The sequence below is a fragment of the Hippocampus guttulatus genome, chromosome 6 (assembly GCF_054856545.1).
Source record: "Hippocampus guttulatus isolate MCC_2025c chromosome 6, RoL_Hgut_1.0, whole genome shotgun sequence".
Taxonomy (NCBI): domain Eukaryota; kingdom Metazoa; phylum Chordata; class Actinopteri; order Syngnathiformes; family Syngnathidae; genus Hippocampus; species Hippocampus guttulatus.
In genome coordinates this window covers 22,913,607-22,935,141 of record NC_141266.1, presented here as the reverse complement: position 1 = coordinate 22,935,141, position 21,535 = coordinate 22,913,607, and the positions used below count along the sequence as shown (strand labels likewise).

Sequence of the window (21,535 nt, the reverse complement as noted above, 5' to 3'; positions counted from 1 at the left end):
GCACATGCTGTATAAGAGCTAAGATTAACGTCAAAGTGCCCTTGACGTTTTCAATTGACTTCCTCTTTTAACATGGCCCCAGCTAGCTTAACACTCTCGTATGATTCAAAATCCCATTCATCGGCTAACACTCGGCATCATTGCTGTCAAATTAACTTAATTCAAACAAACAACGCAAAATGCCGTCAACGTGCTAACAGTTAGCACCGATAGCCGCGGCTTTAGGACCCTTTTGAGTTAGTGCGGCACCTGCAGTCAGCTTGGCTCTCGCGGGCGTACAGGAAAAGACTCAAGTCGATGCGTATACGAGCACACGCGGGCTTACAAGCGCACAGCGCGCCAAGGCGGGCGCGCCACAAAGGGCAAAGCGCGGAGTGTTTACGTGCCCGCGTTGATCCCGTCGTAAGCACTCAACGTCACCGCCTGTCACCGCGTTCCCTTCGTGTGCAAGCAAAGCACCCCCCCCCCCCCCCCCTCCGACACCCCAACGCTGCTGCCTCTTCGCCCGCGCTGCCCAGCCGGCTTGTTAATCAGCTTTCGAGGCCGCGCTTAAGTATTGTTGAGCAGCCTTACGCAACGCTCACCTCGCACAGACATCGCCGCCAGCCATCCAAGCGTGCCAGCCACAACAATCTTTTGTGCTTCCGTGTGCGTCTGTGTTAGAAATCTTTGAGAGAAAATCCGAGGCATGAATGAACGCGTCAGTGTTCGTAGCGCACACCGAAGCTTGCGATCGCAGTTTATCGGAGTGCGTAAGCGTGGCTTGCACTACCGGGCTGTTGATTCACTCGACCGGTGTGCCATTTAATGACAGGTTCACATTGTGTTCCCGGCAGCCACGGCAATCACATTTCAGGTCACCATGGACAAAAAGGATCGTGATCGCCGTTGATGCCCGGACAGATATTTAAATTGTCAAAGATTTGCCACGACTTCGAAACCCGAGTCCGCTGTCATGAATGACTGAACGTAACAAAACGTGAAAGGATGTGACAAAAGTTTGAGGCGGTCCTGTGTGGGACGGGAAGCATATGTATTTCTCCAACCTTTCCATTCAAATGTTGTCACGTTCAGGCGTGTTTGGTGCACATTTTGTCACGGTTCTTGGTTCTTAGTTTGTTGCGTTCTATTCTATTCTAGTAGGGCACACACGGTCAGAGGTGGTATAAACTGCCAGGCCTGGCAGAGAAGCTTCACTCAAGCCTGCCAAGGCCACAAATGTGATATAAAGCTAGCCCTTTCCTTCCGTCACGGGTACTGTGTTAGACTGTGAAGAAAACTTCATGGGATTTGAATGCTGTGAAAAAAAAAAATGCCCCAAATCCCTTGGTCCTTCGGCACTGGAATCATTATATAAACCTTCCATTAATTTTTTTTTTTTTTTTAAATCATGCCACCGCTGATGTGGAGCATTATTGTGCTCTACAACACTGGCATGTCACATTCTTCACATCCAATGAAGAATTATATTTACAATAATCGAATGTTAATTTCCCTCTTTGGGAGGTACTAAAGAGTCCAGCAACATCCCATCCATTTTCTAGACCAGTGATTCCCAACCAGTGTGCCCATGAGAGATCAGTCGGGGTACCGTGGGAAATTATCCAACTTCAAATAATAATAATAATAATAATAATAAAATAAACATAATTACAAATGTACCATTGCTCATCCAGCACTATATAGTGAAAGGCAGAACAATGAATCACTTTTTTATGAAACGGCAAAAGGTTCAATTCACCACCTGTTTGTGTCTTGGCGAGTCGATCAGCTTTCAGTTCATGTAAGCAGGCCCAGTGAGTAAATTGAAACGGGTTTCAACAGTTTCCAACCGCTGCGTTGCAGCACAATAGAGTGTCGTGACTAACCATCAAATGTGCTAAACAATTACCCAACTACATTTAATTGGCCGGAAAATTATTATTTATTTGCGACAAACAATTTTCCTTTGTTTATCTCTCTGTGTCAGTGATGTGTAGTGACAGGCGGAACAATCAAACTGTCTTCCCGTACATGGCCGAAGGCACACTCGATTTAACGCAACCGAGGTAGTTTGGTGCTGTGCCCCGATATTTTTGTATTGTGAAATAAACATCTTCTTTTGATTCTGGAAAACACACCCAGATTCACTTCCAAATTGATTCAAAACGAGCTGTACGACAGGCCGCCTTGTATATTTCATTCCACGGCGGACCAGCAACTTAGAATTTTACTTGTATCCCAACATGGTGCTTGACGACATGTCAATAAAATGAAATAAAACTAAATTCATAGATGGATAGATACGTAGAGCTCTAAGCAATATGTCCCAAGTAAACAATGACAAGAAATGCAAACTAAATTGTACCTGGCATCATGATACAACAATCTAGGCTTTTGCTGCGTTCAAAATTGCGTGGCGGCCGCCTCCAGCTAATTATGGGCCGCCACGCAGGGCTCACGGCATAAAGCTCCAGCTGTGCTGATTGAAGGGTTACTGTCCCTCTGCGGCAGCTTCATATTTTCACTGCAGTTGCAGCATTACGCCACTATGGAGGCGCTAGATCAACGGCAGTGGACAGGAAAGACCTGAAAGAATAGCTCACTTCCTCCTCCAACGAGCTCCGGTACGCCTCCGTGTCCTGCGCATACGCACGTCAAACACACGACAAACACGGGATGAATGATAAATATCGGAATGAGGACGCCTTGTTAATAAATCAAACAATGTTTGAAAAAAAAAAAAAAAAGGGGGGGGGGCGGTCATGGGTACGATGGCGTTCACGAAAGGAAAAGTGCAAACCTTTGGCCACAGGGGAGCCAAGGGCTCAAACAATGCGATCTGATTTCACCATTGACGTTGTGGGCGCTTGGCGAGCAAACTTTAAGCATCGTTGACTTTTGTGGGCTACTAAACCACTCGCCGCCATCTTCTAAAACCTTCTGCATACGCTGACAAAAGGAAATAAGGACACAAGCCTTACTTTTGATTTATGGCCCAGTGATGTTAGCCCTGTTAGCTTGGCTAGCTCGCGGCAAGTCACACATTGAAGTTTTTTAAACACTGCACTACTTGTGAGTACACTTAATGAATCCTTACCCAAGAGTTTGTGGACTCTGAGAAGAGGCCACTATTATGTAAGTTTTAATCTACCAATGCTTGAACATGATAATACTCATGTTGTCATTGGAACTCTTAACTTAAAGGAAGCATAAATATTATTTAAATGTTACAGTTAAGGTAAAGACTTGAAATTGAACACTTTGCCTTTTCAATTTAATAACAGATCGAGAAATGATACTGATCGCAGTGTACCGATACTGGAGCACAGGAGACGAGACAAGAGGGGGACAACGGGTTTGACTATATTGCCCCTCTGGAAAATACTTATTACATTTTCATTTCAGTTATAATTATGCGTTTTATACTGTATATGTATGTATATGTGTGTGTCACTCTCAATGCATATATTTTTATTTCAAGACTAATCCAATCGTTGTAACATGTAAACACGAAATGCTTTGCTTTTAATTATTAATTAGCTTTAGTATCGTGATCAACCTTTTGCCTCACCCTTAATTCAATAAACAGCGGCGAGTCAGCTCCGCTCTGACTCGTGGGGAAGATTAGAATCGCCGAATGGAGGAAAATAAAGCTGGATGTTATGCAAGAGTTTGACAGAGCGAGTGAGAGAGAGAGAGAAAACGAGAGAAAGGCTGATGATGATGTAACCGGCGAGCAAAATACAGCAAATGGAGGCAAGTGGGCATCAAAGGGAGAGAGACAGAGGCCGTCCCTTACTGTACCTCGTCAGGATGCTCTTAAGGACCCGAGAGACAAGATGACCGATGCCCGCTAATGGCCTCTGCGAAAGGATGCACCTAACTGAACACACACACACACACACACACACACACACACACACACACACGCACACACACAAACACACGCACACACGCGACTGCATATTCACAGTGTAATGCAGCTTTCAGTTACAGACATACACAGGATCGGAAAATGGATGGATGGACACACACACACACACACACACACACACACACACACACACACAATCCCTAGAAAATTTGCGATAGAGCTGGGGAGCCAACGATGACCCGCGATACAGCAGGGAAACACTGCAAAATGGTCCCTGTAAGTCTAAACCCCCCCCCCCCCACCCCCATTTTTTTTTTTAAACCAAAAAACGACAGCAAATCAGCAGGTGTGATAAGCAAGAAGTCAAGGAGAGGAAGGAAGTTGACGGAGATAAAAGACTGACTGGCAAAGAGAGAGCGGGAGAACGAGGGAGAGCAGAGAGTGAGAAATGAACTTTCTACCCAGTGTCAGTGGCCGCATGCTGTTATGTAAGAGGCCAGCGTGTACGTACGCACACGCACAGCAGTTACCTCGGCGTGAGACGTAACAACCAACGTGTGCCATCGCCGTGACTCGCTTTTGTGTGTTTGATGTGTATGCATATACACATAAGGTCATGGATGTTCAAGATGTGTGTGAAAGGGTATTGTCTGACTCTCTCACACACGCGCTCTCAAAAAGCGCCAGTGGTCAACATGTGTCAGATTTGATTGTATTAAACGGGTCGTCTGAATGGAGCTCATCAAATTATAGCAGCGAGCTCAAGCGAGAGCGATTTTAAATCTTCACGCGCTCACGTCTTATCGCAGTGCGCACACCAAACTGGTTACGCCGCTTTCAAGTTGCGGGAAATGAATGGCATCCAATTGTCGTAATGCGGTTACGGCAAACCACGTGGAGATGTATCAATGATCTTGTACAATGTCACCGGTTGTTCTGAAGTGTGAAGCTTTTCAAAGGCCATGTATAGGCTTGCGTGCTTCCTCTCCGAGCCCAATTTATCTGGACAAAAGCGGCGCGAGCGTCGCTATTTGTTAATTTGGTGGTTTTAGTGATAGACGCAAACGGGCAAACTACTGCATTCCAGACAAACAGCAGAAGATCATCCGGAGTCGATCGGCGTTTGCCGTTGACACAAACTGAGTGGGATTTTCCATGGCGACGGGGCATCCCGCAAAGTGGGTGTCAGAAGTTCAACTCTCAAATCTGGCCCAGGCATCGGGTAATACCCTGACACACAAGGGGACTCCATTTAAAAAAATTAAAAAAAAAAGAGTTAAATCAAGTCCCAGCCAGGGTTGTAATAGCTTTAGATTTTTCATTAGTTTTACTTTTTATTTTGTGTTGATTACTTTTTTTAAAAATTCAGTTAGTTTTAATTCGTTTTTAAAGTGTTTTTTTTTAAATACATAAAGTACTTGTCGTGTTCTAAAGTTTAAAAAAAGGGGTATGTGGGGGGGGGGGGGGGGGGGGGTTGGGACCACAAAGTATTGTGCAATGAAGTCAATAAAGTCAAGTAAACTCCAATTCTCAAATGAGTGTTTGACTATATTGAAAGAATTACTTAAAACGAACCCCAAAGGCTCATATATGTGATTCACGCACAAAGATGAAAACAAAGGACATTTTCGTGATCACTACTGTTACTTTTATAAACCTAAGATGTAGTTTCAGGTAGTTTTGGTTGATTAAAAGCATTTTAGTTTTGATTTTTATGAATGAAAATTATTTTTCAATTTCTGTCGGAGGTAATTTGGTAGTTTTCGTGAAAGGTAAGAATCTGGATTCCAATTGACTGTGCGATAGACGGATTCGATTCCGACCGGATTGGTGGCTTGGGCATGAAATACAGCCCGTGCATTCAAAGCTGTGGACAATTTTCAGTCTTGAAAGAACCTCACATTCAAATTTGGGGAACGTGCAATGAAGCCAGAGTGCCCGGTAAAAACCCAAGTAAGCACGGGGAGAGAACAGGCAAACCCGACACAGGAGAAATTAAAATCCTGAACCTCAAAAACTCTGAGGCGCACATGCTAACCGCTAGCCCTTTATTGAAAATGACAAAAAGGCAAAAGAAACCACATGCCTGTTTGGGCTTGCAGTATTCTACTCCAATAAAAGTTGGTCCGCAGTGTTCCTAATTTTCTAAAATCCCACACACTATCCTTTAGGCCTCCTCCTCCTCCTCCTTCTCACCCAAGTAACCCAAGGCAGAATGGGCCCGAAGAACCTGGCGAATCTTCGGGCCAGACGAAAACAGCACTTACACGGGCGCACCGAGCGTTGCGGCGGGGGATCCGCTGATAAATCAATCAAAGCCTGCAAGACCCTGGCGGGGCTCGCTTAAATGTACACCAGGGCTCCTTCGCTTTCATTCTTCTCATTTAGCCCATCTCCGAAGAGGCCAACGCGAGCCACTTAGTACTTGTTTCCACGGCAACGTGTACACAAACGCATCCTTATTGATATGAACTGCGTTGCGCAATTCATCACTCCCACCGAGCAGTCAAGTGATGAAAGCTTTTCCGTGCAGTTTGCCTGTGTTGTCAATTACGGCGTCGCCACGCTCTCGTGGCGATTGCCCCTTTTTCTTCATTAGCAACGCTCGTAACCATCCAAGATGGATTTTACTAATTGAGTGGTCGTAAACGCATCAACAGTCGCTTCCTAAAGATGCCCGAGCATGCTCTTTTCATTGCCTCGTCGTCCGCACGCCTCCACCATATCTCCGTTTGAGCGCAGAAAAGATTTTTCTGCGTTGCTGGTTAATACTAACAACGTGAAGTTGATGCAGAAATATTGTCCTGCCGAATAGGGAAAATAACCGTAGAATATGCAATTTTTTTCCCCTTCCAAAGAAAAAAGATCGTAATAGTGAAAAGCCTAAATTTGACACACCAGGGTTTTTTTTCGGGGGTGGGGGTTGTTTTGTTTGTGTTTTATTTTTTTTGGGGGGGGGGGGGGGTCAGTGTGTGAAAATGTATGTTTTTCCACCAGTCCTGCTTCATTCCTTGATCCGCCCCTTGCAAGTTGCTTCTCTCACACCCTGTGACTCGTCTGCGCACAAAACACAACCATTCTCTTCGGTAAATGATAAACTCCCATCCAAATCACTTTGTGTGTGTGTGTGTGTGTGTGTGTGTGTGTGTGTGTACACTCGTGTGCAACTGCCGCGTAGTTATGTAATTCACAAGGCCACATCTGTTGCTAAAACTGGACTTGGATAAAACCATTGTGATGGGCAGGGCTAGTGTATGGAGGCAATGGGGAAAACACACACACTCACACACACACACACACACACACACACACACACACACACACACACACGAAAATGCTGTGAGTGGAAACGCACACAATTACAAATTCAAACAAAACTCGAGTAAGCGTCCCAAGTGTGATCACCACCACGTTTGCGAGGGCTTGGCTGCTCACCAAATGAAGTCGGCATTGCTCATAATAAAAATAAAAATAAAAGAAATAAAACCTAAAGCGCGGTGTGAGCAGACAGATTATCGGGCCAAATTTGTTTTGGCGCACAGCGGGCAGGGGATACCCACAAAATTCTGTCCGCAGAGGATGGCGCGGCCGGAATTTTTAAAACTTGCTTTCAATCTAGAACAGCTTTCTGTCCATCAATCACAGATGGGTGGATGCAGATTCATCAACAATGTTTTCTTTTTATATCATACAACTTCTTTTGACTCTTTAGGAACGCCGAAATGGAAGAGGAAAAGGCATTCTGTAATCGATTTTTATAGCGGCAACAGGTTGCCCCGGCAACACATGAACTCAATCTATCCATCCATCCATTTTCTGATCCTCTTTATCCTCTTCACAAGGGTCGCGGGGGGCGCTGGAGCCTATCCCAGCTGTCAACGGGCAGTAGGCGGGGGACACCCTCAACCGGTTGACAGCCAATCGCAGGGCACGCAGAGACAAACAACCACCCGCGCTCACACTCACACCTCGGAACAATTTAGAGTGTTCAGTCAGCCCGCCATGCATGTTTTTGGAATGTGGGAGGAAACCGGAGTACCCGGAGAAAACCCACGCAGGCACGAGGAGAACATGGAAATTCCACGCAGGAAGGCCGGAGGCCCCGGGATCGAACTCACGACCTCTGCACTGCACTGTGAGGTCGACACGCTAACCACTCGATCACCGGGCCGCCATGAACTCAATCTATTATTTTCTAAAAGGTAACAAGTCAATGTAAACTCAGGAAGGAGGCTGTCGGTACAATAAAAGGGCATGTGCTTGTTTCACACTATCAGCACACGTGTCGACGTTGTACTTTAATCCCATTCCACAACAGCACTCCACGATGGAACGCGCAAAGCGACTTAGCCCTGTTATGTACAAACTCCCAGAGAGGTTTTACACGACCAAGTGCGCATCCATTTGTGTCTGTTGATGTGTGTGCGCGCGCCGTCAGACTTGGCTACATGATGCTCGCCGCTGATGGCCGGCGTGCTCATTAAACTTTAATCCCTCTGCTTTCCTATAAATACCTTTCCAATGATCTGATGCATTATTCAGGTGCTCTTAGGCCACGCGCGCATGCACACACACACACACACACACACACACGCCAACACTCGAACACACACCTGGAAAGAAAAGAACAAAAACAAAAACGGCATTTTTAAGAGGAGGACGGCTGGCGGGTAAAAAGATTTAAGGAGCCATGTGGACCTGGTACCAGCTGGAGGTCCTCAGTCTGAGTGGCCTCAGGCTTTACTTTTGAGGTTTGGGAGGATCCAGATTATCCCCTTTCACACACACACACACACACACACACACGTTTTTGCAGCTCTGTTCTGTATAAACACCAATGACCAGGACGAAGTCGACCTGGTACTTTTCCACCTTCTTCGATAATTGCCGAGCCAGAACAGAGGCGAGACGCCACATGAGCCAAAGAAAATTCTTCAACACTGGGACATGGTTGTTGAGTAACACTTGACACTCACTTTTCCCTTATGTCACAGTGAATAACTATTAGACAAGTGGCACAACGCCAAAGCCGAACAATCAAATTCTGAATTTACAGTTGTGGGTCTGTCACACTAATCGGTGTGGCTGACATCGTTAGCTGACTGAGGGGAGCTGTGTTGTGGTTTAAAAGCATCAATATCCCACTTTGCTGAGTTATGTCACTTCAGTTGGCCTCTCCCGGTTTTATTTCACACCTGACATGACATTTTCAGGGACCAGCTTTTAAGGTGTGGCGGATAAATACAACAAAATAATACGCATGACCTGCACGAAAACGGCGGTGTTTTAATGACCACGAATCATGATGCGAGGAACGTCCTATCTGGCCGCAACGCTCTCTGGTCGCTATGGTAATGTTTAAACGTGCCTTCAAAATAAGATACAGCGCAAATACAAAGTGCTTGGTGCGTGGGGAATCTCCCGTTGAGATAAATCCGTATTTTAAGTAGGACTCCTGATACTGTCTATTAAAGGTAGCCGTCTTTCTCTTGAAAGTCAGCGGCTCCTCTTCTGTCTGGGATTCCCCCCCCCCCTTCCCAAAGAAACCTTCCAAAGACATTAGTTTTTTTTACTCATTTTGCCCGCTCCCGAGTTTCATATTAGCGGCAACCTATCACGTGACGGAGAAGCGCGCCTTGACCTGCGTCAAGAGTGACATACTGTCGACGGGTTTAACAGAGAATCCGGTATTTTTCAAAACAAAACATCGTTCAGATTCCGAAATAAATAAAACGGAAGTAATCGAAGTTATTTATTCTTTCTGTGCAGACCGGTACCGGTCCGCGGCCCAGAGGTTGGGGACCACTGGTATAGATCACATTTAGGTGAACGGTATGGCTAGACTGTTTGAAAAACTGTTGGACGTTAAATCGTCAGCCATGACGATATATCCCAACTGCAAGATGTAATGACAGTTTCAAGTATCAGTGCTTGGTATCGGCGACTCTTGTGTAACCTCGACTTTCAGTCCTTTAAAAAAAAAAAAACTTTTAAAAAGGTATCACCGTATCCCCATTTACAGCTGTCAATTTAGGTAGAATCAACGCTGTATCGCTGCGCCAAATCAGCACCATACAAGCAAGAAGGAGACAAAAACACGAAGCCAGAACGAGGGGGGAGCGCTGGAAAGAGGAGGAGGTTAATGGAAGAGAAGCCGCCACTGGGGTATTCCAGAACGGATTGGTGACACACAAGTGATAGCGAGAGGCATCAGAGGATGGTGGGATGGGAAGGTCAATCGATGCTTAAAAAGGTTTCACCCCCCCTACAAAGTCGTGGGCGTGCGTGTGCGCGTGTGTACCAACACACCAGAGTTACTTCCAAAACAACATCTCAAGCGGTCGAATGGCTGCACCTGGCAACGAACAGGCTGATGCTAGCCATTTTGGGATCCTTGAAGAGGGTCACATCGGGTAAATCGAAAGCAGGAAGGAAGTGAAGACAGACGAAGGTTTGGTTTGACAGTCAAGCGACTGCAAGAACACAGGCAAAAGTTTTTTGCTTTACCACTGCCAAACGTTTGAAAGGTGGCAGGGTGGAGCGAGACTCGGGGAAGTCAGCAGTCGGTTGTTGACGTACGTTACCTCAATCAAATCAAACCTCAATGACATCACTCTGATAAATCACAATGGTGACAGGCACGAACGCCAAACTGGCGCCTCAGTCAAGCCGTCATGAAAAACTCCCCCGAAGCGGTGCGCATTCACACAGCCGTTGCAACTTTGGACATTCATTCGCAGGTGTGAGGTCGATCCGCGGCGGCTCGGACGGATTCATTTGATCATCGGTGAGTTGATTCGGAGACGATTAAGCAATTAATGTGGAAAGCTGTGGCGGCGCCGTTTGGGACAGCAACAATTGCTTTTGATACAATAGGGGCGCGGCCGTCATTTCGCCTCTGATATAACGTCAGAAGCTGGAAAATGTTGCGGATCAACTCCGACCCCCCCAATCCATCGTCTTCCACGCAGGAAAAGGTAATTAAATGTGTGTTTTTGCTGCTGAACATGGAGAATTTCCCCTTGTAGCTTCTATTTTTAGCCTCTTTAAATATTTTTTCCCCGACTTCACACATATGTTCAAAAAAAAAAAAAAAGTAAACAGTATGCATAACAAAAGTCTGGTTTCTGTTAGACCCAATGACGCCTACACTTCCCACAGTGGAAACTCAGATTAGGTTCATCAAGCCAGATCAGGGTTTACCGTTCCAAATGGCACTGCAAAGAGAACTCAATTGGACCCCTAGCTTGGTGGAAATGTGGCTATAAATACAGTTTTATTCCCAAACCAGACAAGCGGCATTTTTGGGGGCATGCGGTTATGCGCAGCATCTGCACCTGAACCTTCAAAGACACCGCCCAGCTGTTGTTGAGCTCACGCAAAGAGAATGCTGGCTCTGATTTCCAAGAGCCGCACGTTCACTCTCTTCTAACTCTTCATCAACAACAAGTCACGTTTTTACCTTTGACACAGCAGCGCCGCCCAAAGCCGCACCTTTTCAGAACGTGCGGCACGTTGCGCTGCGGGCTGCTGGTTCAAAAGTTCTGCGTGGACGAGTCTGAACACGGAGATTGAGACGAAAGGCTGAGAAAAGTCCAAACGTGAGCTCGCATTCCTTGCATGGGGCGGCGGGATGGGGGCGGGAGACAAGGAAAAGTCAGGCGGTGGGGGGGGGGGGAATAAAAGGATGAGTGGGGCAAGTTTAACTTGGCACCAGACGGCATTTCATTACCCCGACACCCAAGCGCACGTAGACGCGCGCACCTTTGCCACTATGTGAGCGGGGCAGAGGTTCTTTTAGTGACTTCCCATCAGACAAAATTAGATTCGATATTTGTCCTACACACTGTCGCGCCCCCCCCCCTCCCCCTCCCCTGTTCCTTCCCCGGGCCAGCACAGAGGCAGATTCCCAGATAAAAATAGCCAGGGGAACTATTCCAACACCGCTGGCTTTCTGTAGGGAGTGGACTTGAGGGGTTAGAGAGGGGTTAGGAGCACCACTCGTCGCCTTGACAGCCCGGGGACAGTAGGTCAGTCTGATCATTGTCTCACACACGCGCGCATACACACAGGCACACCCTCACTGTATATCCGGGGGAGGCCGTGACTACGATGCGAGCATTACGAGACATGTAACTGACAAGCACCCGAGATTACGCTAATCAGCCATCACGGGTCAGCGAGAGAATAATAATAATAATAATAATAATACATCGACCGTCTTGTGTCTGTCCATTTTTTTTCTTTGTTCTATTTTCCTTCAAATTTTCTGCCGGTTTCCATACCGTACAATCTTGGAGTCCTTCAAATTAGATTTCCGGGGTCTTTTTTCGTCACATTTTATGTTCTCAAGAATACCAGACTGGTCCGCTCGCCCAGTTGCTGCCTGGAATGCACGTGATCAGGTTCACTGCTCGCTGAGCCATTACCACTTTGACGATACCCTCAGCATGACCGGCATTATTGGGGCTAATCCAAGACGATTAGGAGGATACATTACAACGGCGCCACAGCCACAGCGGCCCCGGCTACTGTCGGTGGGGTGGAGGCAGGATTATGAGAACCCGGGGGCTGTGATGTCATTAGAGATGGGGTCTCAAGTGCGAAGCGATGCGGCCGTCTTGTCACTGTTCAGAGTGAAGAAGCAGAAAGTCTCCGGGCCAGGTGATCGTGTTGTTTCCGTGTACAATAAAAGCTCTCATATGGAAGGATCACAGGAACACAGTTATCTGATCTGTGTGTGTGTATGAGATCGTGCTCAGATCAGTTTCAGTTGCGCTGTGGTCACCTGCGATACACACCCACACAACACACACTTTGTTCACAGGTCATACCTTTCACGCGTGCTTTCACACAAAAGCATCGCCTCTTTTGTGTATCCACTCCATATACTTTTACAAAAACAAGCCGCCGTGCGCCTCACACCAATTCACCTGCGCGACAATGCCGCCACGTAAACCCCCCGTAGTATATTACGTACGTGCACACACACACACAGTAGCGTTATTGTTCAAAGGAGGATGAGCAAGCATGCACAAACACCGACGCGGGCAGGTGCAGGTTAATTTTACTTCAGAACTTGATCACAGTCTCAAAGTCCAGGCCTGGGGGCCAGATCCGGCCCGACACGTCATTTTACATGGCCCGCGAAAGAAAACCGTATGTGTCAACTTGCATGATCCTTGCAAGCGCAAACGCACGGCTCCTGCGAGTCGACTGCGAGTGGGTTCTGGAACGGCTCGCGGAGATACCGACTCGTGCGTAACACAACACAGCCGGCAACTATTAACCTTCTAAGCAGGAATGTGGGAGGTCCAAGAATTCCAATAACAAAAACAAAACCACAACAAACCAAAAAATATCTGGATTTTGTGTGTATGTATTTGCGCTACTACTCGCATGTATATGTTTGCCAAAAGTTGTCAGCCAACAGCACCGTCGCGCTCAGACATGCACAGGCAGCCGATTAGCAGCCAGTAACTAATACGGTCAATACGGGGCCGCGCCGTGTCTGTAATCGATGGTGTGATCACAGAGCCGGCCCGAGGACACGTTCGGTTCTGCTGCACAGCAAACTGTGAAATGGGACATCTTCACTTTGAAGCCATTTGGTGTAGCACCAGGAGATAATCCATAAGATTTCAATAGCCAGATGGGAGGTTAATGTGGTTTCTGTCAAGGGTAACGCCACCTTGTTGGTCATTGGGTCCGGCCTCCCCATCTCACCCCACTCACCCCCAGTGGTCCTGATGGTCAAGGGCGACTAATAGCAGGGAGGTCCATTAGTGTCGACTGGCTGAGCACATTGTTCCCTTTGGTCACATTCCTGACCAAATACAGACATTTTCACAACTAACCCGCCCCCCCCCCTGACCCCCTCCCATCACCACCACCACCTCAATCGCTCTTCCAGAAGTCATTTGTCATCTTACTAGAACATGTGGAATTTGTTTCGAACTTTCTTTTTTTGGATTATTCTTTTTTTTTGTTGTTGTTGTTGCATTGGTCAACATGCTAAGTGAGTTTTCGCCCCAGGAAAACATTTCACGGAAAAATGGATCTTCAAAACAGAGTCCCTTTGCTTTTCTAATTGGGCATCTTTTTTTCCCCAGGTTCGCTGTCCTGCGCGGATGGCCCGCCACACATCAAACAACACGGCGGAACGTGACTGAACTGGTCTATCGTGAAGAAGAAAAAAAAACTGTCGGTGGCTCACACCCGCACATCGAGCAGTTGACCCTTGCTCAGACAGTCATACTGACTCGCTGCAATAGGAAAAATTGAGACGCCTTGTGTTTTGTAATAGGAAACAATGTTTTGATGCTGGCTGTATTGTATTTTATTTTCATTCATATTCTGAGTGCTGTATGGTAGCCATTATCACTAATGCATTGATGACGGATGTCAGTTATACGCGAATTTGAGATCATCATGGGCCGGGCCAGCCCCTACCCCGCCGAGAATAGCGGGGATCCACTGTATGGTATGGTATATTTTATTCTATTGTTGAGGTGTAATTGCGTCGTTGATCAACAACAACACAATTATTTAGAATTATTTATCGAGTTCGTATTGGTTGAAGAATTCAATGAACCACTTGCTGAAGAGGAAGTTTCCCAAGAGCCAGATGATAATGTTTCCGACACTGGTTCCGAGGAGGAGGAAAATTTGGAAACAGACTCGCGACAAAACCTTGGCCTGCACCGAGGGGAGAAAGAAAAGTGACTGTTAGTGTAAGTGTACCCAGTTCTGCCCTACGTAAGAGTCGGAGGAAAACTGCAGGGAAACACAAGAATCCGTTCAATCTCCCCGTGTCAGCATGCAATGCCATCTCGTTAAGTCCGGATGTATTCTCTCAGATTTTAGCAAGGGTGGTCCGCTCCCAAGATGGCGCCCGAGTAGGCAGCCGTCGGCAAGTTTTTGTTGTTTTTGTCTTTTGTTTTGTCACATGTTGTTTGTTGTTTCATCGTGTGGACCTGATATGGACTGTTTTCAGCGTTTTTTGGCCACGACATTCGTCAAAGGAAAAGTATCTGTGCTTGGTGGTTGCGCCTTCTCGGCAGCACGCCTGTACAAGCACATATTTTGATTGGGAGGAATGTCGGCATCATTGACTGTCGGTGCCGGACAGACCTGGGGCGCTTGTGTTTTTTGCGCCTGTAATGGGCAGCATTTTTCACAACCCCGTTTTGTTCAGTGGAGATGTCGGCGCTGTTGGACAGTCGACGTTGGTGTGGCTGGACGGATGGCTGCTGAAGTTGAGGATGAGGAGAGAGGAGCGTTGGCGCAGAGCGCCCATGCGTATTTGGAACCGAGAGTCGCCGCTTGGAATTGAAATGGATTTCCATGCGACAGGAGAAGTGAACCGATCTCTTTTTTCGTCAATGGATGCTTCAGCTTCTTGTTGACTTTGAAACTTAGCTTGTAGCCGACGTGTGCACATTTTGAGCATGACGTCTCTGATCCACTGGTTAGACACTTTGATTCTCTCCTCTTTCATCTCAAACTGCTTCAAACAACAAAGCGTGTGACGGAAAAGTGGTTAGGACTGCACGACTGTCCGTGTTTTATGTTATGTGTTGTGTTTATTTACATTACTTTATGTTAACTGTTTTGTTAAGCGCTTTGTTACAGCTGCCGCTGTTGTGAAAGCGCTATATAAATCAGCATGTATTGTATTGTTGTATTGTATATTTGGTTTTATTAATAAGAGTTACTTACTCGATAAGAAGGAGCTGCCTCAGCACGAATTACAGCACGTGATGTGAAGCAAGCAAACTTAGGGTAGACTGCTTGTTGTTGTTTTTAAAAACATTTTACATTGCTTTACTTTTATTTTCACTTGCTTTTGCATCATTAAGAACGTTTTAAAATGACTCAAAATGCATGCGCGGCCTTAATTATCGCCGCCTTGTCAACAAAGGTTTCATGTTCGGTATAGTATTTGAACGCTTCCAAGACAATTGAGGTCATGTCACCTTTACTATTATTGCGATGAAGCCAACAATTTGACCCCGAGAATTATTTTTCTTTCTTTCTCTTACCAAAGAGTGGTGAAGATTCTTAGTTTTGAAAAAGACCAGTGTACCTCGGCTCCTCTCACTGACTATCATAACCAAACTTCGATGAAAAACTGTGAGACTGGCGCTTTTCGGTTACAATTGCATAACATTGTGCTTTTGTGTAGAATAGAATGAGAGTTTTAAAAAAAACAACAACAACAACAAACAAAAAAACAATCTGTCACCCCTCAGGGCTTTTTGGGTGTTCCTCGGTTGCTGATCACACAGAAGATAAGTGTTTTTCATAAAAGGCGCCATCTATTCTAGCCACGTTGGCCAAGCCTGATCTCAGCAGGTCTTCCCGTCCCATAAATCAGGCTATAAAACTGTATCTGGATAATGGGTGATACCGTTTTGTTTTGGGTTTTTTTGCTGCAGTCAGCAGTGTGAGCAAGACTGTACGCATCCATCGATGCGGTCGACAAGCTGTCCCTTCATGCTACACCTCAAGGCGGCCTTGTGTTTTGCGTCAAAGACTGAACGGTGACTGATCAACTGTTGAACGATTGGAGTTTATCGGGGATGCCCGCTCTTCACCGCGCGGGCGGCACACTACCCGCCACTCTGCACCATTACGCCGACAATGAGAGGTCCCTGGCCCCCCACGAGTCCTCGCACAATCAGCTACGGGGGCCGGCTCGCCTCTGCCACCATTGCCCCCCCCCCCCCGCCCCCACACACAGGCACAATAGCCACTCCAGAGCCAGGGGTCCAGCTACTATGCAATTCCATTGCATAAAGACACACACCAGTCCTTATCACATCAGGGGGAGAGATGAATGAAGGAGGAAAATGGCGATGAGTGTGTATTCGGGATAAAGCCCTACGAATACAGTAGGCTAGTTTTAATGACATGTACTACTCGATCTAGGGGTGCGCAAACCCCCTTTCCTACCAGGGGGCCATTTAAGCCCCATTCCCTCTCCCCTAAGTACTCTCCTGCCATCGTGAAGTTCTGTTCCTATGGTGGCAAAGTAACCCAAATTTGTATCTAAGTCAGATCAGTAACGTACGTGACGGCAGTGGTCAAGTCATAATTAGAGTTAATGTATGGAAAAACAACAACAACAAAAAAGGTCTTCAAGGCCACAACATTTTGAACAAAATTGGTCAATACACACAATACAGGGGGGTCTTCCAGTTATAGTTCAGAGTGAGCGTCTGGGTGCGAGTTGTGGTCAACAGCAGCTCAACACGAGGACATTCTATTACCCCAAGATATATTTTCTTTTAGCGCTTCACTCACCTGGCTTCATATTCAAAGCTTGCTTGTTCTTCACAATCAATCAATCAATACAGAGATAAATACATAAATAAATAATCCGAAGGCTTCAAACTCAAAACTTGTGAGCTGTGGGTCAATTTCAATAGTCTGTGACTCTTCTCATTAATCCAGGTTATTCTTTTGTTTTTCAGGGCATTGAAACGATGGCAACTGGACCTGTTCTCATCTTAAGCCGGCGGCACACCGAACAAGCAGCTGAAACTGACTGAAGTGGACCGTTGCAAAAAACATTACACTGCAAGAATTGTTTTTGCTGCACACCAAGGGTTTGAGTACTGTACTACACATCTTCCAACATATCGCAACGGGACAGTATGGCTTACTAGTAGATTGGTCGTCTCAACCCCCAGCCGACCATGTCAAAGTTTCCTTCAGCAAGCTACTGAACCCCCAGTAGCTCCTGATGCTGCGTCATCAATGGGTAAATAACGCTTTGAGGACCAAATCTAGATAAGCACTATCCAAATGACAGTCCTTTTTTTAACCAAAAACTGTGACCCTGTATACGTTTATGAGACTCCACTAGACGGTATTTCTTTTTTTAATTGAACCACAAAAACATGGCGGGATTATCGAGGAAGAAGTGGATTGCTTGACTGAAACTTGATTTGGGGTGCAGTTTGAATAGAACGTGATCAATCCGTGCTTGTCATCGCTAAATACACCGATCACCCATATCTCACTCCCCACCCCACCCCCCAAAAAAACATTCAAAAAACATGAAAAAGAGTTTAAATATGCAACATTCGGGGCACATCCATCATTTAATAAGCCAAATAAGTCTTTGACAGTAGCCAGTGGTGTAAAGTGGAGGTTAACCTCATTTACATCCATGAGGGAAGAATCAGCCCAGGAAAACGAAATCCTACGTGATGTTTAATACTTTTACGATTTATGTATTATTTACTTCCACTGTCCGGTGTTGACGTTTGTGGAGTGAATGAGATGTGCAGATTGGGCATCTGCGCAGGTCAGTCGCTTCATATGTGAGACGTGCATGTAAATGGAATCCAAAAAACAAATACGGGCATTCAATTGGAATGCCAGACTGATGCAACCTGTGAAATGGCTGTCCCTCTCAAACTGCATGTACTCACGTTTGAGAGCTAAGCCATCAGTGTCGGTGGCTCGGCAATAAAGCAACAGTTCACGTAACAAGCGGCGTAATCATTTGAAACAAACTCACTCAGTGGAGCGGAGGATGGGGTTATGGGTTAAAACTTGCGTTCTGATTGCAGATGCGGGGAACAGCAGGAGATCAAGGGGGGGGGATCAGCACCAGATTAAATAGTTCAATAAGCGGCACGTCAAAAGGTCAGATTTGTTATTAGGCAATGCCTCTGAGACGCATCCACATGGGATAAATCAATTAAGAGACCGAAAGATATGCAAACATTAACGTGTGATGACGTGAGATTCGGCACTACAGTGGAAATGATGTGTTTAGGAACAATAGGGAATAATATGTTCCAGCGTTGAATGGTTCTAATTGTAAAATATTTATTCGTATCCGTACAGATAACTTTGCTCAGAATGTTCATTGTGAAGGCCCAACAAGCTCATTGTTGGAGGTTTTTAATTGAAACCAGTCAGCCAAGCGGAGAAGGGCTTCCCTGAGAAGGACAAACAAATGGGCCAAGGAGACAAACAATGAAGTAATAGTGTTTTGCTCTAATTTGACGCCGATTTTTTTTGGTAAGCAAATTTCCCAAAGATATCAGAAAGAAAAAAAATTCCCCAAAATACATTTTGTAATGACACACACAAAAACCCCTAACAACAACAACAAAACTAATTTTGTCTGGAACACATCTTTGATTTTCAAAATTCATGGTGTGTTGTGCTCAGGTTCTGGAGTGGCCATTCCGACCAGACATATTGAAAGACTATCATTTTTGGGAAATCTTGTCATGAAACAAAAAGATCCAGAGTTAATTTTTCAAGGCTTGTGCAAAGATTGACTAAAATCCCCAACGATATGACCTCGAGGAAATTACACTGCACTGAGGAAAGATTGTGTATTTGACACTAAAATTCACCTTAAAATGACATTATTAGTTGACGCCTCGTATTTGCACAATCACAAATATGCAGCGGTACTGAAAACAAAAAAAGGACAGAAACAAAAGAGGAAAAGGACACTTTTGACATTCACAGAACACATGACCCACAGACACACTCAAGCACGCTCAGGCTGTATACATCGGACCTATAAACACAATCAATATTTAGTATCTTCCCAGAAGGCCACACTTAACAGAGTTCCTTGTAATAAAAGGTCTACAAGTTCACCGTGGGGATGTCCTGGTAGCCTTGTCTTACTGCAGTATGTGTGTGTGTGTGTGTGTGTGTGTGTGTGTGTGTGTGTGTGTGTGTGTGTGTGTGTGTGTGTAGGAATGTGGAGAGCCAGGGGTGGGGGGGGGGGGGGCGAACCATGGGTGCAGCGGGAGTCAGGAGGGGACATGGCGGTGGGGGGAAGGGAGCAGAAAGGGTTCCCACTACTCCAGAGGAAAAAAAAGTTGTGAAATATGTATGCGTTGCCACACAGAAAATTCATGCAATACGTCCAAGCACACCACCTGGAAGGATTTTCATAGAAGTCAATTTTGTAGGATAAGGCCAAGTTTATTGAGTCGAACTCACACGCATAATAAACTTGCACTGCTGGCACAAATGCTCACACTTCCTCTTTTAGTTTCTGAAAGGGTTCGGATTTGTCTTGGCGAGAAGAAACATATGCAAGCATTTCAGGAATTGGACACACACACACACACACATACTTACATACATAACATACAGCGAACGTACTGTAAAGCTCAGTTGACTATGAGTGGCCCCATTGGTCTCGCTAAATTCATAGCAGTCTATATACCGGCAGCAATTCAATCACCAGCAGGAGACACCACTATCCACTTCCTTGTCAAAATAGAACAATAATAAATGCCAAATGATTAATAGCGTTCCAGACAAGAAACAAGCTGTTGCGTTGAAATCAACAGGTTTGGGGTGGTCATGAGGCATGTTCAATGATCAAAATAAAAAGTAGTAAAAGTGTAGAAGGGAAAAGGAAAAATGGCAGAGAATATAAGTTTTACCTTGGAATTTTTGTGTATTTTTAAACACCTATTTCAGATTCGTTTGGGTACCAATATAACATGGGGGTGCCTTAAAAGAGCAAACGATACGAGTGAAAAAAAAGTGCACTTACCGTTGTCTCCGGGGGTCTTCATTTTCCCCGTAAAAGTTGGTCAAACTCCGCTGAATGGAGTGCGACTCTCGCAGGCACTTTCTCGCCCAGCTTGGTGGGAGAGAACTTCGCCTTTCTCCGGGCCCGACCGAGGGGGCTCGCTCTCCGGTGAACTAAGGGGCTAGGGTCCGTTAGTGCTCGGCGGTGCTTCCTAAAGTTCCTCTCAACTACAACAACCCAAAAAAAGGCGGTCGAGGCGAGGTAAAAAGCGCCTTCCCTCTTCCAGGTACTTGTTTCGCGAACTCTCCGGCGAGTGCTTTACTTCGCCTCGGCCGCATCTTCGTCGCCGTTCGACATGTCTCCGAGCTTTGACGTCGCTCTTGTCGGACTTTTTCTTTTTTCTTCTTCCCTCTCTTGACCTCCCGCTTCTCCGACGCTCACGCCACTCGCGTCCACTCTTCTTCTTCCTACTCCTCCGTCCTGCCCCCCTCACTTCTTCTTCTTCTTCTTTTTCTTCTTCTACCCTCTCGCCTCGCTCTGTCCTCTGGGTGTCGTGTTTCGACTCCCACGCTTCCGCGCGAAGCCCGCCCACACTGACTGGGAGACGGGGAGGGAGAGGAGTCGAGGGCGGAGGGCTTCGTAACCTGGTGGAGGGGTGCGTAATGTGGCTTATCTCTCTGTTTCTCTCTCTCTCCTCCACGCTTCGAGTTGGCGTCAGGGGCGTCCAGCACGCGCAACGATGTTGCCATGGACACTGGCCCAAGCAAGCCATCGAAGTGACGTCATATCCGACGTTGTTGCTCGCATTGACGTCAATCATGTCTCAGGTTGATGACCCGGATGGTCGCATTGAATTATTCGTCATGAATAATGGTATGGTTATTACTTTAGGGAATGTCAACTCAAAAATATGTAAGCACAGCCTTTTGACGAATTGATATTGATGATTGATTTCACGGCTGAATAAAAAGAAAAAATGAAGAAAACAATTTGTTTCCTCAATTAAGTAATAAACAGTGGCTTTGGTGTGTGAAGGAAAGAAAAGTGGAAAGCATGAAATACAAGTGCTTAGGTAAGAAAAGCAATGTACGTAAAAAAAAATGTCAGGACAAGCCTACAAGAACATCTGAAATTTATTTGCTGTT

At 46.0% G+C, this 21,535-nt stretch overlaps 1 protein-coding gene across 1 annotated transcript in view; it reads right to left on the bottom strand.

Annotated features, from left to right (window-relative positions):
• The window catches only part of erfl3 (Ets2 repressor factor like 3), a 45,816-nt gene extending 24,693 nt beyond the window's left edge, over positions 1-21,123 (bottom strand). Inside the window, exon 1 of the mRNA XM_086113892.1 lies at positions 20,412-21,123. Coding sequence (XP_085970018.1) covers positions 20,412-20,433 — 22 coding nt within the window. The 5' untranslated portion in view covers positions 20,434-21,123. The remainder of the gene's footprint in view (positions 1-20,411) is intronic.
• Positions 21,124-21,535: the final 412 nt, after the last annotated feature.